This window comes from Chrysochloris asiatica, unplaced genomic scaffold (assembly GCF_000296735.1).
Source record: "Chrysochloris asiatica unplaced genomic scaffold, ChrAsi1.0 scaffold00024, whole genome shotgun sequence".
NCBI lineage: Eukaryota > Metazoa > Chordata > Mammalia > Afrosoricida > Chrysochloridae > Chrysochloris > Chrysochloris asiatica.
Window position 1 is genome coordinate 25,503,411 of NW_006408542.1, and position 18,418 is coordinate 25,521,828.

The 18,418-nt window shown below is 35.4% G+C and overlaps 1 protein-coding gene across 4 annotated transcripts in view; it reads right to left on the reverse strand.

The window, feature by feature from the left end:
* The window catches only part of NRXN1 (neurexin 1), a 1,648,890-nt gene that overhangs the window by 73,338 nt on the left and 1,557,134 nt on the right, over positions 1-18,418 (reverse strand). The window contains exon 16 of one of the 4 annotated variants that reach the window (XM_006839446.1): positions 7,314-7,328. The exons of the other annotated variants lie outside the window; for them this stretch is intronic. Coding sequence (XP_006839509.1) covers positions 7,314-7,328 — 15 coding nt within the window. The remainder of the gene's footprint in view (positions 1-7,313; positions 7,329-18,418) is intronic. 4 annotated transcript variants of the gene reach the window in all.

The window sequence follows — 18,418 nt, forward strand, 5'->3', positions numbered from 1 at the left end:
GTCTGCAACACCTCATCAGCAACCATGCTGAGTCCCTCTGAACTACATAATTAAATTTTTCCATGAAGTTCCTTTGTATGTTCCTTGTTTGAAAAACCAACCTAATCCTTCTACTGACAATTAAAATCCCTTTAACATATTATGTATCCAGTAATTGAATTACAATACTAGATTATTATTTTTTAAAACACAAAAGTGTAGTGAAATAGACCACTTCAGCTAATGCAAAACTTTTGTATGCTTTATTTTTTCTTTACACATGATGAACAACAAGAACTTACTTTATAAAGTGAGACTTTTAAGTGGGATGTCTGAAAGCAGAAACTATTTACTACACTAGATATACAAATGTGAGATCCTACTGACCGTCATTATCTAACTCATTTACCCAGACAAATCACTCCCTACACCAATATGAAAATGTTAAAGTAGATGACCCCTCAGATCCTTTTAGAATCCTGTAACTGAAGGTAGAAAGGGAACCTTGTGATGATGGTGCAGTTAAGTATCATGATTGCAGTGGTGGTTACATGAACTGACGCATGAAAAAAATCACACACACACATACTGTGACCAAAAAACCAAACCCACTGCAGTCTAGTTGAATGGCACTCAAAGCAACCCGTAGTAGGAGAAACACATGGCAGATATTACAGAAGGAATGCAAGCATCTTTCTTTTTCCTGACTGTTCTATTTTGCTTTTCAAAAATTTTAAATTTTACTTTATTTCAAAACATACTCCCAACCATTTCAAAGTATTTTTTGAGTTGGAAACTTTTTATATTTTGTTTCACGAATTAACTTCTTATTTCAATAAAGTAACTGCAGGTATTTGCAAGGGAGATTTGGAGTAAGCTGTATGGTTTTGATAAGAGACTACAGTCATGCATAAGGTTAACATGGAGGGAGGGGGAAAGGGTATAGGAGATCTCCCTATACAGTCCTCTGCAACTTCCTGTTTGTTTTTGTTGTTGTTGTTGTTAAGTGCTGTTGAGTAGGGTTCCAATCCATAGCAGCCCTGTATAGAGAGGGTTTCCAAGGAGCAGCTGGAGAACTTGAACCACAGGCCTCCGGGTTCAAGTGGACTTTGCAGTCCATTGTATTAACCAACAGTACCATACCAGGACTAACTTCCCTGTTAGTCTATTTATTATTATTATCTCAAAATAAAAAGTTTTCAAAATAGATAAATACATAATACATTCATACATACACACATAATCTAATACTTTTGATTTCATGAAATGACTGGCTGACAATTGGAGATGAAATGTCGATGTACACTGATTGCTGATGCTTTATAAATGAAGTAAAATTTACTGACTCTAAAAAATTCACTTTTCAGCTAAACATGATAGTTGCTACCTGAGAACTAATGTCTTAGAGGTAGATACAGTCTTGTCAATTTCACCATGATTCAAAGTAGGCAAAATGGCAGACTGTATGTTTTTTCCTTATTCTTCTATCATTCACCATTGAATACTAACACCTAAGAAATAATGCGCTTAAAAACATAAAAATTAGGTAGCAATAGCAACCATTATGCCTTTAATTTAAAAGAGAAAATTTAAACACAATACAAATAAAGCAAAACAAAACCAAAGCAATCTGCAAAATGTCACAGATATACTAAAAGTTAAATTGTCAATGTTTATGTCCTGTGGACTTCATCGTTTCAGTTCAATTTACTACCTGTACCATGCATACTCTTACTTTCCAGTCCTAAAATCCTGTGTACTTCTTAGTCATCTAGGAATTAATTTGTGCTCAATGCATTTTCTTTTAACACCACAGCATTCATGTGACCTCCACCAACTCCAGATATAATGGCTACTAACTTAGCAATTTTATCATTCCTGATTGGCTTCAAAATGTGATTCTTAAATGATATGGTGGGACTAAATAAATCTGTTGATGCTACTTGTAGATCTCAGAGGCAAAACAAACAAGAAACTGTAAAGAAAGAGAATGAAAATAAAGAGAAAAAGAAAGGAAAGATTTCTTTCCACTTATACTTAGATCTACAACCACCTGTCAATTTGTGGTATTGGAATAGTTTGCATATTGCTGTGATGCTGGAAGCTATGCCACTTGGTATTTCAAATACCAACAAACCACCCTTAGGGGACAGGTTTCAGAGGAGCTTCTTAAATAAGACAGACTAGGACGAAAGCACTGGCAACTCTGTTTCCAACAATTGTTGTTGTGTGCCATGGAGTGGGTTCTGACTCATTAAATCCTCAGGATTGCAACACAGCAGTTATTTGTATAGTGCTAGATGATGAAGGGTTTGGTTGGAAAGCACTGGAAATATACAGTGGCCACCACAATGAACCTGAGCTCACCAACTGTCATGAAGATGCTGCAGGACTGGGGAGTTCTTGTGTATACATGGGTCTCCATGGGTCAGAGTCAACTCAAAGACAAGAAGTTTAAATAATAGCAGAATCCCTCAGTGTCTTGGCCCACCTCTAAAGTGAAAACCATAATAAAGATACTTTAGATTTATTAGAGTAATATTTGTTTATACCCAGTATGATAGGAAATCGATCTCTCTTTCAAAATTCCGGAAAGGGGCTTAAAAGAAAATAAGCATTACAAAATATACAAGTAAGATGATCCATCAAACCAGGCCTGTTTAGGGACTAGTCAACAAAAGCATGCCTTTCTGATTTAACTTTGGTAGCAACACACTTAATCTGCACTCTTCCTACATACCAAACCTCACTGCACCACTCAGCTTCTCAAAGACACAGTAAAATGATCAGAGGCAATTGCTGCATCATATAAATTAAAATGGTCAAAGAACAGTCAACTATCCGATGACGTCCCTTCTGAACCCATTTCATACTTGACTCAGAGTTAATTTGCTAGTTATAGCAAATTTAAATGGCAAGAGGACTTGTTCTCAAGAAAATAATAAACTACATATTAAGTGATTAGCCAATAAAGAAACAAAGTTGGAAAACTGTTCATATGTTCCAGAACCAATGTAACTGATTCCAGGACCATATTTCATGGGCCATGGTAAAAAGAGCTGGCAAGAAGTATGGGTCACCATACTTCTTAATACTCACAATTCTCTTCTCCCTCCAGTACCATAAGCTTCTTAAGATTTGAAGTATGCTGGAAATGCGTTAAGATCAGGTGCTTCAAGCTAACTGTGTTCTGGAAGTCACATCTGTCATTATAATATGGTATACTAACAGCTGAGCATCTATTGAACACATTCAGCATATATAGAACCTCTGGTTCCCAGAACTGAACACATACACAGCATATACTGAGCTGTAGGAGAAGCAATCTGTACTCCAAAATGCTGCTTGTGCTAGACTATTATTCCCAGAAAATCCTGGTGGGGTTAATTGTCTATGTTTGGATCCAGATTGTTATTGTTGTTGTTAGATATCATCGAGTCAGTTCTGACTCATTTTTACTCTGCAATAGGATTTTGAGGAATGACTGGTGGGTTCGAACTGCTACCCTTGAAATTAGCAGTCTAGTATTTATCCAACAGCACCATACAAAATAGAAATGAAATATAATGTATAGTTACTACAGTTTATATCCATTAGAAAGCCTTGGAATTAGGAATTTCAAAGTCCTGATTTCATTTCCCTAAGAACACTTTTTTGCTGTTTCCAATAACTATTTTGTTTTTGTTAAGTGCCATTGAGTTGGTTCTGACTCATAGCAAGCTCGTATAGGGTTTCCGAGGAGCAGTTGGTTAGTTTGAATCGGCAACCTTGTGGTTCAAACTGACCTTTTGGTCGAGTGCTTATTTTACAGGATCACACCAAGACTCCTTCGATTACTATATTATTGTTGTTATGTGCCGTGGAGTCGGTTCCACTCATAGCCACCCTGTACAGGGTTTCCGACACTGTAAATCTTCACAGGAGCAGAAATCCTCATCTTTCTCCTGCGGAACAGCTGGTAATTTCGAACTGCTGGCCTCAAGGTTCGCAGCCCGATTTGTAATCACCACGCTACTAGAGCTCCTTTCCAATTACTATAGTCACTAGCCAAATATATGAGGAGTTTTTATACACTAACTGTAAGCATCCATAAACAAATCTGTCTTACAGAACTCCCCTTTTATTCCCAATATAGACTCACTGTTTTTTATACACTTAGAAAAAATGCTCCAAAAAAAAAAAAAAAAAAGGCTCAGTCTTGTTCTCTGAGGATCTCATTTGTTTGTTTGTTTCCCTATAAATCTTCATTAGTGAAGAGAATCCTTCTTAGGCTGTGTTGAACATTGCTTATGTCACCACGGTCATTCCCATTTACACTTGAAACCACAGTGTACCTTATTTCTAACAGAACCCGGAACTGATTTGGGGATGAAGGACTTGTAGTACAGATTACACAGCACTTTATAAAATATTTATTGATAGAAGGCCTGAAAATGCACACAGTGGGGACAGCATTCACGTGGGTAATTACTAAGTACATTCAGCCCATGATTTTACACCACAGGATTCTTATTAGGAATACCAGAGAGAAATCAGAGTTTCTTGACACATGGTAATAAATATTTTCACTTACAATGAATAATTTAGCTTTTTTGGCATCCATTGTGTAAGAAATAGATTTGAAATAATTTCAAGACCTCTTAGCGAAGGTAGAAGTTATGGCACACAAGAAGAAGAACAGCAGTATGGGGCCCCGTTCATTTGTTTTCAAAGGACTGTGAATGCTTTTGTGATATACACACTGCAAAAGTTTCCCTCATTTGTCAAGAGGATGTTGAAATGAAAATATGCCTTTTATTCTACTGCATTTCGTAATGTGAGTTCCAGGATCCAAATCTCTAAATGCCAGAAATCTACCAGGCTTGCCCATAAAATGCAAATGAGTCTGTGTATTCTTCATTATGAAAACGAAAAAGCTTTCCATCTAATTAATGCTAGCCATGACTGAATCATTCTCCCATCTGAAAATGAAAATTCCACAGGAAGATCTCAGATGCAAATTCATCTCAAAATTCTGGTGAGACAATCAGCAAAATGAAATGCAGTCTGTGATTCCAAAACTACTGATCTTTAGAATGTTTTTTTTTTAATGGAAATTCTTATTTATTCACACTCTGAAAAAATCATGAAATCTTAGAGCTGCAAACTCCTCACTTTATAAATGAGGAAGTCAAATACCAGAAAATTAAGAAGTTGATCCTCATCACAACAGCAGTTGCAGAACTTTCTCCAGTACATGCCTTTACATAAAGCAATTAAAAAAAAAACAATGTTTTAAAGATAGATAAGCTCTAAAAAATAACTGTGTCACTTTGGGATATTTTCAATTTGCTATGAAGTGGAGATAGCTTTAAGGTGGATCTGAAGTCCTAGAGTGGCTTAGCTGGACTGCTAACTAGAAGGCTGGCAATTCAAGCCCACCCAGATGTTCCTCAGAAGAAAGGATTGGCGTACTGCTTCTCAAAGGTCACAGCTGTGAAAATTCTATGGCCCAAGTCTACTCTGACCCACATGGGGTTGATCAGTGACAACGGCTGAGTCTGAAGATTAGTAGACGCACTAGACTAGAAATGACATGGCTCTCCCAAGGACTTATTTACTCAGAGAAAAGTGATTCTGAGAGCAAATCCAGAATAAAGCCATAATTTTAAAAGACAGGAAGAAAAACAGGTACTAATCATTATGTGGTACCATGGAGTCAGTTCTGACTAATAGTGACCCTATGTACAACGGAATGAAGCACTCCCCAATAATCTACCATGCTCATAATTATGACTGAGCCCACTGTAGCCACTTTGTCAATTCATTTTCTTGAGGAGCTTCCTCTTTTTTGCTAACCTTTGCCAAGCATGATATCCTTTTCCAGGCACCAGTGCCTCCCGATAACGTGACGAAAGTACATGAGACAATGCCTCACCATCCTTAGTTCTAAGAGCATTCAGACTGTACTTCTTCCAAGATAATTTATTTGTACTTCTGACAGTCTATGGTATATTCAATAATCTTTGTCAACACTATAACTGAAAGGCATCGATTCGTCTCTGATTTTCCTTATTCATTGCCTAGCTTTCTGATACATAGGAGGCAACTGAAAATGCCATGGCTTGGGTGAGGCACACCTAAATTTCCAAAGTGACATATTTGCTTTTTAAATGACTTTAAAGAGGTCATTTGCAGCCAATTTGCCCAGTGCCATACATTTGATTTCTAGATTGCCAATTTCATAGATGTTGACTGTGGAGTCAAGTAAGATGAGATCCTCGACAACTTCAAGCTCTTCTCCATTTACCATGATGTTGTTTATGGGTCCAGTTGTGAGAAACTTTGTTTTGAAGTCCAAACTAAAGAACTACATAATTTTTCTTTTCTGTTAATTGTTTTCCATCTAAAATATTCCACTGAATATTTACGTGTGGAAACTTTAAGGAGCCTGGGATTCTATCAAGTGATTGGCAGAAATCAAGCCAAGTGACACTGAAATATCCAAAAAGATGTCTGATAATACAAGCATCTTTGACACAGGAAGTCAAAATGAAATGTTTCTCAAAAGGTACAGATAGTGTAAATTCCATAGTATTGATTAATGTACAATGGTCATGTAAGATATTAATAGAGATCAAACTGAATGAAGGGTGAACACCCCATAGAAGACTGGAACCTTTCTTTTTATATAAAGGATTCCAAATTAAAAACAATTTATTTAAAAAATAAAAGAAGAATAATGGTCTGATCGGTCTTATACCTTACATACAATTTGGCAAACCCGTGATATGTATAATTTTCTAAACTATAGGTCCATTTATAAAGGGAAATAAATGCAACAATTATAATCATAAAATATACCCTATATATTTCTCCCTTCTTCTTGTAGTATTTGCAGACATAAAATATGTGTTATCTTCATTTGAATGGCATGTCTTTGGCAACGCCGTTAAATTGTAAACTTCCAAATAAACCAATCATACACTTTTCTCCTTTATGCTATCACTCACCACCTTCATTTTTCTTTATATAATACTATGGAGCATTGATGTATCATGTAGGGAATTGCTAGGTAGAGACAACTAAACTAAAGTCAGTGTTGATTCTGTTACTACATCAGAAATATTTGGTTAAAAATGACACTATCTGCAGCAACTAAAATTTTATCATGTGGAAAGTCAGAAAGTCAAGAAATCAGAGCAACCTGGTGTGGTGCTATAGGTTAATGAGCCAGACTGCAAAGCCATTTGAACTGCATGGTTGGTGGTTCAAGCTCACCAGCTGGTCCTTGGAAACCCTATACAGGATTGCTATGGATCGGAATCGACTCGACGGCACTTAACAGCAACAACAGGTTGCATGGACGCCTTTAAACACTGATTTCAGCTACTTATCTCTAGCTTGAGATGTTGTAAAACCACAACAAAAATCAGCTTTACATTTCATATTCAATTCTAATTTTGATAAATTATAATGAATGTTTTCTAAAGTTTTCTATAATTATTCACTTTATTAAAATATTAAATGATAGTATTGATAACCACTTCAATATTGTGATTAAACTATTTATATTATTACTATCATTTATTCTAAATTAATTCACCTAAGGCTAGACCCTTGCATCCTGTATATGCTTGTTCACATTAAGAGACAGAGAAGGAAATAGAATCAGACACACTGAGAGATATTGCTGGAGTAATTTGCAAACACATTAAATTATACCCTTGTGACTTGAGAGAATTATGTTTATCCCAAAGTATTTAATTACTATTGAGAAAATAGCTCAATCTTTTAAATCATCCAATCATCAGTAAAATATACAAATAAATAAATAGATTTCTTGAAGTCTAATGAAAATATTTATCAGCAACATTTAATTTTAATATACACAGCAAGGCTTAGAACTAGTTCATTATGGTTTGGCCCTTTGCTGAGAATCTGCAGTTCCACCTTAGATAAACTGAATCACAACCCACATTTTATTTCAACAAGATCCCTAGGTGATTTTTACAGATCTCCAGGGAATCTTGTTAAAATGTAGATTCTGATTCAGTATATCTGGGGTGGAAATGCAAATTCTCAGCAGGAGGTTGAAATGGAAAAAAACCTGTTTGAAGTCCTGGTGTAAAGTCAGTGAATACCAACTAAATACACAATTTATTTCTAAATTACAAAGTTGAACATTCATTGAATTGCTTTCATTATACGGTGAGCATGAACACCGCCATATAAGCCATGAAGAATAGGAAACAGCACCTTGATTAATTTAGAGACAGGATACTTAAGACCCTATTTCATATGACTCTCAGTGAACTAACTACGACTTCAGAGGCTCATATTTATATATGTTGTTGTTTGTTGTTGTTAGGTGCCATAGAGTTGGTACCAACTCATAGAGACTTTATGCACAGCAGAACAAAATTTATATATGAGATATATCATATCCAAAATATGATTTCTCTTGATCAGAGAAATGATGCTTTACTATAAACAAAGATATAGATAAATCTTTGGGTGGCACAAATGGCTCTACAGTGTGTGACTACTAGTAAAAGTTCGGTGAGTCAAATACACTAAGCAGTGCTTCAGAAGAAATTATTGGAGATCTGTATCTGAATGGTTATAGCCTTGAAAACACTAAGGAGTGCAGTTCTACTCACCATGACTCAGAATTCACTAGACAGCAACTAACCACAAACAGCAACTCTATTTCTCTATCTCTCTCTATTTATCACATCACTCCCAGAAGCTGGACTATATAGAGAAGAATGTGACATGATGTTTGAAGGAAGACTTATTAGCAGCCTGCAATGTGCTGATGACACAACCTTGCTGAAAGGGAAGAGGACTTGAAGCACTTACTGATAAGGATCAAAGACCACAGCCTTCAGTATACATTATATCTCAACATAAATAAAACAAAAATCCTCACAACTGGACGAATAAAGAACATCATGATAAATGCAGAGATAATTGAAGTTGTTAAGGATTTCATCTGACTTGGATCTATGATCAAAGCTGATGGAAGCATCAATCAAGAAATCACATGACATATTGCATTGGGTAAATCTGCTGCAAACTGACTTTTTAAAGTTATCAAAAGCAAAGATGATACTTCGAGGACTAAGTTGCACTAGACACACCCATGGTATTTTCAATCACTTCATATACATGTGAAAACTGGACAACAAATAAAGAAGACCTGAGAATAACTAATACATATCATTTATGGTATTAATCAAAAATATTGACTATTCCATGACTGCCACAATGATCAAATCTGTGTAAATAAATACAGCCAGAATGTTCCTTAAAAGGGAGAGGATAGCAAGATTTCTAATATACGTTGTTGCTGTTACATATGAGGGGCTTTCAAAAAGTTAGTGGAAAATGGAATTGAAAGCTTATGGAATTTTTCCAGGAAATTTTTGAAACTCCATTCAGCAGGGACCAGTCGTGGTGAATGACATCATGTTTAGTAACTTGATGTCCATCCTAAACTAGGAAGGCCCTTAAGGAGCTGAACAGACACAGGTGGCTACAATAATGGCCTCAACCATCGTAAAGATTGTGAGGATGGTAGAGGACCAGGTAGTGCTTCATTCTGTTGTACACAGGTCACTGGGAGACACAACTGACTCAATAGCACCTGTCAACAATAACCCATCTAATTTGACCTGATTTGGTGCCTCCTTTTATTACATTAAGGAGCCATGGTGATACAGTGTTTAAGGTGCTCAAATGCTACCCAAGAGGTCAGTAGTTTATCCCATTCACTATTCCAGGGGAGAAAGATATGGCAGACTCCTATAAAGTTGCTACAAAGTGGAATTTACCTGACAACAGTGGGTGTGAGTTTTGAGTCTATTTTCTGCCTGAATAAATATTAATGCATCCACTTAGCTGGCTCTGAACTCTTCTTTCTCTAAGCTACCATAAAGCTCATAGAAGAACCCAGTAAACTAATAGATATAATGGTAAAAATAGTCTTTAGCCCTTCTCTAGTTTTATGTTTCTTTGTCTTAATTCCTCAACTGGACTTTGAAAGCAGTACGTGTTTTATTTTCCTTTGAATCACTCAAGACATCAAGCAGAGTTGCAGTATATCAATCAACCAGTAAATACTGTAATAAATCTTAATGAACAAATGTATAAAAATCACTAAGATGGGTGTTTACTACTTGTTCATGTGTCTAATAGTTAACATCCAGTCAAGAGAATGTGCACTTTTGAAGGTTAAGAAATCTCTTGCAAACCCAAGAGTAACTGTTGTTGTTAGGCACCATCGAATCAATTCTGACTCACAGCGAACTTACGCATAACAGAATGAAACACTGCCTGGTCCTGAAATATCCTCACAATGGTTGTTAAGTCTGAGCCCATTGCTGCTACCACCACTGTGCCAATCCATCTCTTTGGGGGTCTTGCTCTTTTTCATTGACTCTTTACTTAACCAAGCACAATGTCCTTCTCCAGGGACTGGTCTCTCCTGATATTATGTCTGAAGTATGAGAGATGAAGTCTTACCATCCTAGCTTTTAAGGAGCATTCGGGCTATACTTCTTCTAATACAGATTTGTTTTGTTCTTGTAGCAGTCACACTTTCTGAGTTACTTTATTTGTGGTTTAAACCTTTCATTTAGTGGCTACATTTTACTATAAACTTATAGAAGCACAGTGGCTACATACAAAGAATGCTGGATTGCAAACACAAGGTCTGCGGTTCAAGCCCACCAGACACTCCAGATGACAAAAATGAGCCTTTCTCCTGTGTCAAAGATTTAAAACCTCAGAAACTCTATACCGGGTTGCTATGAGTTAGAACTGACTCAACAACACTTAACAAGTACAAACTAATGGATAGGTGATTAACTCAGATTTCGCTGTACAAGTTGAAGAAACTCATGGTCAGTAATTGGAAACAATGATTTCATGTCCCTGGAAGAGTAAAAGGTCCATAAAGCACATCTAACTATGGAAGGTGGTCTGTTATGTAAATAAGGCACATATGAGCAACTGAGGATTGATTCCTTGAGACTATATCTATGTAACTCCAAAATAAGAAGCTTAAAAACAAAAAGAGAATTTTATGCAAAATTTTTGTTCCGACAATAAAATAGTATTGTTTTGAACTTAAAAAGGCCATCTTCATTATATATACAATACACCTTATTATAAGCACTGTATTTTATTTATGTAATCTATACTTTTGTATATATAATAAATATTTTTTTCAATAGAAGCAAAATCCTTTCCCTGGATAGTTGGGAAGCATTTTGGCTTTATACTCTGGAAGTTTTCAATTTTCAAAAATGTGAAGAAGTCAGTCAAGCGAATGCATTTCTTCATAACTCTGAATACTTGCTTTGCCCAAGAACTTATTAGTAAACCTAAACTGAACTGATATAATGATATTTTGGGTCAAAAACTGAAATAGTCTTAGGTCCACATTGATGACATTTCTATATTATTTTTTAAAATGTCATGGAAACAAAGTCAAGAGCATACAGACAACAGATTTCTTTTGGGTACTGATTGTTCTTAGTGCCCTAAAATGACACTCAAGTTCTTCCCACTAGTACATGTACTTTTGTTTGTTTTAAACTAAGCAACACTTAAAATAATAGCACTTTTATAACAAAAGGCATTAGATTCTAGTTGTGGAAAAATAGTAAGAAAAAATATATTATGCCTACTTAATACCAACAAAATAATTGTTGGCTTAGTCCTCAGTCTGGAAAAGTCTATAGAATAATAATGAAAACAAAAGTGTGTGATTGATTTTTTTGAAATAATTTTGAGATAGTAAGTAATGTTTAATCCAGTGAATTCAAAGGAAGGTGAAAATACGAGGAGCAGGTTGATGTGTATAGTGATAATCAGATATAACTCAGGACACAAAATAGAAAACATTTCTTACGTGTTAAGAATATTTTTTCCTTTTCATTATTTTTATTCTGTTTGGAATCACACTATCTTGAATTTGCTTAGAGATTCTAGATATATCCAAAGATTTATAACTTCCTATAACTTTACTCAGTTCTGCATTCTAGAAAGTGTATACTCCACAATGGTGTGCTTGGATTCCCATTCTAAGCTACAGTGAAAAAAGAAGCCTTCAAGAGATTCAAGTATCAATTGTTCACTAAATGTAAATAAGATAGCAGAAAGTACAATCAATGTTTCTGAGCCAATATTGGTAACTCCAATAGAAATCAAAGAAATTCAAAGGCGAAATATATACAAATTTTGTATAAAGCAGAACTCAGTGACACTATATATTGCTGAATTTGTTTATGTTGAAGATGTCTGAGCATTTAAACTAATGGCATGACATTTTTCTTTTTTAAAATCTATAGGTATTTGAATTCATAAACAGGTAAAACAGCAAAGGAATAAGAAGACTAATAGTAGGGAAAGTCTTGGTACCACAGTGGTTAAGCACTCAAGTGCTAACCAAAGGGTCAGAATTTCAAACCACCAGCCATTCTATGGGACAAAGACATGGGAGTCTGCTTCTGTAAAGATGACAGCCTTTGAAACCATATGGGGCACTTCTACCCTCTCCTATAGGATTACTATAAGTCAGAATCGACTTGAGGATAACAGGTTTGTGGCTTTCTCTCTCTCTCTTTTTTGGAGAATATTAGATGTAGAAAGAGAAGCCTGCATATAAAGGTAACACTTGGTCTAAGTATAATTAAATATATCCTTCCACAGTTTACTTAGGAATTCTGCTGGTGTTCACAACTCTGGAATTAAGAGCACTAATTTGGACCAGGCCATATCTTGTTTCAAGGGAGGAGTCATTTTCCAAATACTCAGAGTGAAAGTTTAGTTCTAAACATTTAATATCAATAGAGACAAAAACCAAATTCCTTTAACTACAGATGCATTGGTCACATGTTGATTTTTCCTCCCTCCCATCTGGGAACCAAAAGTGCAAGCTAAGAAGGTTTTTCTCATCCTCTAGCATTCTGCCTACTGCATCCATCATAGAGTTAACTGATTGCATTTGTAGTTTATATATGCACTCTGATGCTGTGGGATGAGCACGTTTCAAAAATTAAAGGAGCATATGGAAGGTACACAGACAGTAACATTTCATCATAACTACCTAAAGTATACTTTATAATGCAATGCTACATCACAAATTATTCTGTAAATATGTAAGTATATCCCTAGTTAATTTCTTCCGTAAGAAATTAACTTTCCAGTTGAGCCAAAATGATATGTGACCATACATTTAACTCTACTTTTAAGACTCTTGTAGTTTCATTCCATTTTACCCTTAGGCTTTCAGCTTCTTTGGCTGTAAGTATGGATTGTACAAACTCAATGAAATAAAAACCCAAAACAGTCTTTATCATGGGGTCATCTTGCTTAATAAACACCAGTAAAGCTTACAAATATCTGTCTAAAGTTCTGTCTTTCTAAAATAGTTAAGGCGATTTTCCATGTGAAACATAGTGGACTCAATCCTTAGGTCTGAAGAATAGAAGAAAGGGACTTCAGAAATTATAAAAAAGAAATTCTTAATTCAGCTCTGAGAAAATTAGTATACATGATCAGAATACATTATCTGGAATTTACTTCAAGGTACCAAAGGTAAAGGTTTTCATCCTCTAGGCTAGACACAATTCCATGACAAACCAAGATTCAAAAAGACAAGTCAAAATAAAATGCCACATGGTGAAACTTCCTTTAGAGAATAGAATTCATCTCCATAAACAAGGGCTACTACCATCAAGTAAGCTGTCAGCCACTTGTGGCTCAGAAGTTGTATATTTCACATTTTTTCAGTGTGTGTTTCATTAGTACATTTTGGTAACATTATTTTGGTGAAATTAAGTTGTACTTTGGACTGGAAATTGTGCCTGGATTCACCCAAAACTTGAAAGAATCGTGAAAATGACAGAATTCTGAAGCATAGTGATTCTCATGTTCTCCTAGTATTGTGACTTTTCTGGGCAAAGCCTATGTTCACTTCTCTGGGTGCTTGGGTGACAGAAGGCTGAATGGAAAGTGCTGAGAAATTAAGTTCATTTCAGAACATGAACTTGACATTAGTCAAATTCCCAAGCTTCATTATCAAAGCAACACATAAATAAAAATTTTCAAAAATGATTTTAGAAATGGACATCTATTTCAAAGCCCAAAGTGAAAAAGATAAAGAGCCTGAAGAATATCAGCCAACACTGGATTCTTAATATTTTCATAATGGAAAGATTATTAAAAGAAAAAGTCAATAAAACCAATGAGGGTGAATCATCTAAGGTCTGGCAAACAAGTTTTGATATCACCAACATAAATATTGCAGTGATTTAATTTTAATTTTGCCTATACCTTTACTTGAAAATGGTAAAGAGAAGAAGGCTACAAACAACAACCAATAGGCAATACACCACATGTAATCTAGTAAAGCAAATTCACCGACTTTCTTCCCTATGAGGCAGAGGCTACCTAAGTTAGTAGAAAACAGTTGTCACAACAGCCATGACACTGTGTGTCAAAACTTCAGGAAGAGGCAACCAGAAGTTTCCTTGGAATGAGAGGACAGGTTTCCTTCACTGCTAAGCATATTCCTCTCCCATCTCTTCTAATAAACTCTCATCCCTGTTTTCCATCTGCTCCGCCCCCACCTATTGTCTCCACACACTACCAAGCATGCCAATCCCATCTGGTCAAACTCTTGCTTCTGCTGGCTTGAATTCCCAAGGGCCTGGGAAATGTTACAATGCCAACGCATTTTTGCCTTTCTACAAAATAAGGGTTAGCTAGGAGTGTGTCAAACAATCCCCTTAGGAATTCATAACCATATGAATATGCACATGATTTCTCTCAAACACAATAAGCACTTTATAGAATCCTCTCCCAGACTAAAACACAAAGTTTTTTTTTTTTCTCCTAATTCTTTCACTTAGGATGCACATATTAAAACTGAAATCTTAATGATTATCTTTTAAAGAAGCAAGTTCAGTTTCCAAAATATAAATACTTCCATTTCCCAGACATGCAATGTTTTTCAGTAAGCAGAATTAGTATAAGCAAATATTACTCAAATTTTATCATCATGAAACACTTTCATCAGTTAATCAGGTTTAATCATTGATCACTAATACATTTTTTTTTATTGTACCGAGCATGCATTTAATTCAGACATTCCACCTTTACTAATTCTCAGCAAAAATCCCACTCTGCCGCAAAAGCATGCATGATCAGAATCTAAGCATATTTAGGCAAAATTATAACCAAGCCATAACAAAAATAAAGCAGTCTGGAAAGTATTCAAAAGCTTTTATTCATGCTTTCCCTTGAACCAACTTAATACATACACACACAGACACAATTTTTGGTTGTTCCTGCCACAAGCATGCAGAAAATCCTCTGAAGCTCACAAAAACAGCAAACAAAACTAGAAGCAATCATACTCAGGGTTTAAGGAAATTTTAAATTAAGAAAAAATACAAAAACATCCTTCAACATTTCATATAGAGCGTGCATAAATTTGACATGCAACCTCCAAGAAAACAAACAAAAAACTTTAATATATATCTTAAAATTAGTTGATCCAAATGAGTTTATTCTTATTTTAATTATTACTGTCCTTAGGCTTCTGGTATCTTAAACCCTGCATGCTGCAGATCTAAGCTGTGCTCAGCATAGGCTGTGGTAGAAGAAGCTACCTGCGAGTTTTCACAGTGCCATCTCATATCCATGTCTGTCTGGCTACCCTGCGTGCTTAGAGCTTTTTTCTTAATTCTTAATGGAAATCCTAGGAAATTTAGTCCATCCTCTGAAATCAATACTGGTGACAGGAGAGCTCCCTGACTCAGTGGGAGATCAAGATGATAAATTGCCTGCGCATCAGCCTGGCCTATCAGTGCCCTGCACACAGATGGGCGAGAAAAGACACAGAAAAGGCTCTATCAGTCACGTGTCACCAAGGAACCAATGGCTGCCGCGCTACTGCAGGAAGGGATGCTGCAGTTCCTTCTGCAGTTGACTAGGTTGTTGGTACACAGCCCAGCCCGCGCCCCTCTCAAACACTAGGCAGTCTCTGCTGGTGAATTTGTTCCCTGACTGGGACTGCTTAGGGGAACGGACCTCCCTCTAGACCACTGAACTAAATAAATGCTTTTTTTTCTGATTCGCTACATTGCTTACTAATCCGACGTGATCTCTGAGCGGAAAGAAAACTACTTTTTAACATTCCCAGCCCTTAAACTCTTATGTGCTTGCCTTCAGATGATTATTGTGTTTTCGCCTAATATTAACTTTGATGTCTTAAACTGTGCAATTAGCATGCAACCCTCTTAACAGAATCGCCTCAAAGCTTTAATTGTAATTATAATTTTATTTCCAAGTTAATGAATGACATTTTTTTTAATGCCATGTCTATAATGAGTATTTTTATGGGATAATTTTGCAAAGGCAATTATGTAACATTAAGAAATACATTATTATGCTCTTTTGCCAATTAGAACTGTTCCTCTTTACAGACGATTTAAGTCCCAATAAATAAGGCATTTTATTTATCATTAAAAATAAACACACACACACACACACACCAAAGGATGCACATCCTGTTTCCCCAAGCCTAAAGAACAAATGTGTTTTATATACAGTGGTGGGAATATGTACTCATTTTTTGCCTTTCCTTTGAAAGTTACAATAATTCTTGGGAAGCAGACATTGTACATCTGGATACCATATGGAAACCTATTCCCAGTTACATTTGCTTCCAGTGATGATACTGTAATAGAAGACATGCTGTAAGGTCCTTCAAGGTAACAGAGAAAGTTATAAAAAACGTGACTAAGGTGTGTTTCTAATGACACTAACATGGTGATTTAAAGAAAGCAACAAGGGAAGGAAAGCTCAAAAGAAATATTTCTATGATGCACTGTTGTTGAAACAACAACAACAAAAATAAGTACAAACCTTAAATTATTTACAGAATAGATACACTATACCTTGAGAAATGAAAGTTATATTAGGAAAGTTATCTTGGGACACTTCTCTTAATTGTTTTCCACCACTCAAATTTAATGATATCCATACATCCTCAAGGATTAATTCTAACTCCTTTTGGGGGAAAAACAAAAAACAAAAAAACAATGAATCTGAGAATAAATATTGATGGTGTGCCATCATAAATTAATTGCCACTGAGTTTTAGAATGTGGAAATTCTGAAACTCATTTTGACTTGGCAACTAATTTTTAAACAAATTCCTGAAAAATTTATACTTGTCAACTTTTTATTCTTTGTAAATTTATTTCCTCTTTTCTTTTTATTCACTATTGAATATCAGAAAATTGTAATTTTTAGTTTGTAAAATGTATGTATTTGTATGCTAATCTATCCATCAAGCCTATGTATTTAATAATAATAATCCTGTCACAGTAACCAACCTTTGTTCTTTTAAAATAGAATGGTAAAATTCAGATTACTGCTCATAAGAAAATAAAATAGCACATCAACACCATTCCTGTTTATTGTAGCATTCAATTATCAAAAAAATTGTTGTTGTTATGTGCCGTGGAGTTAGTTCCAACTCATAGCGAACCTGTATAGGGTTTCCAAGGCTGTAAATCTTTACGGGAGCAGAAAGCCTCATCTTTCTCCCATGGAACAGCTGGTAGTTTCGAACTGATGTCCTTGAGGTTAGCAGCCTGATTCGTAACCATTATGCCACCAGAGCCCCTTAACAAAAAATTAGACACCACCTAAATACTCATCAATAATGAAATGATTAAATAACTTATGATACAGCCTTACAGTAGACATACTCTGCAGCTCTAACTAGTAATATACTCATATGTTATTCTATAATATCATCACTAAGAGGTATTGTTATTTAAAAAAAATAAAGGTACAAAATTTAAATTGCTTAAAGGTTAGACTACATCTGCTCTTCACACAAAAATATTAGATGGCAAATGAAGAGAAAATGCCTGTAAGGTGCTAAAACCACCGGCTCATTGTGGCTAAACTGGAAGCAGTGGTGAGTTTAAAGAGGGAACTCAGGCATACATTTTTTTAGGGCTACTTCTGTGCATATTTTTTCATTAATTCTATGTATTCCTTTTCTAAATTAAAATGATGACATCTATATTCATTTAAAAGAACAGTATATATATATATATTTTTTTTTTTTTTTTTTAAAGGAGAAGAACATTATTGTTGATTATTTGAGAGGAAATGTTGAGTGGAAACAAAGGGAGACAGGAAAAGTTGGCCTGCTTTTGTGCATGCAAGAATATAGATGCGAAAGGGACCATCACCAAGGTTGGAATTGCTCTGGATAGGTTTGGCCAGTCTCAGTCTGAAGAGGTCTACACTCACATCAACTTGGAGTAAGAAAATCTGGCTTTCTAGCCTATTTTTCTATTTTTTCATCTAGGAAGGCAAACAATAATACTACCTTGTATCTGTAAAGAGTTTTATAATTT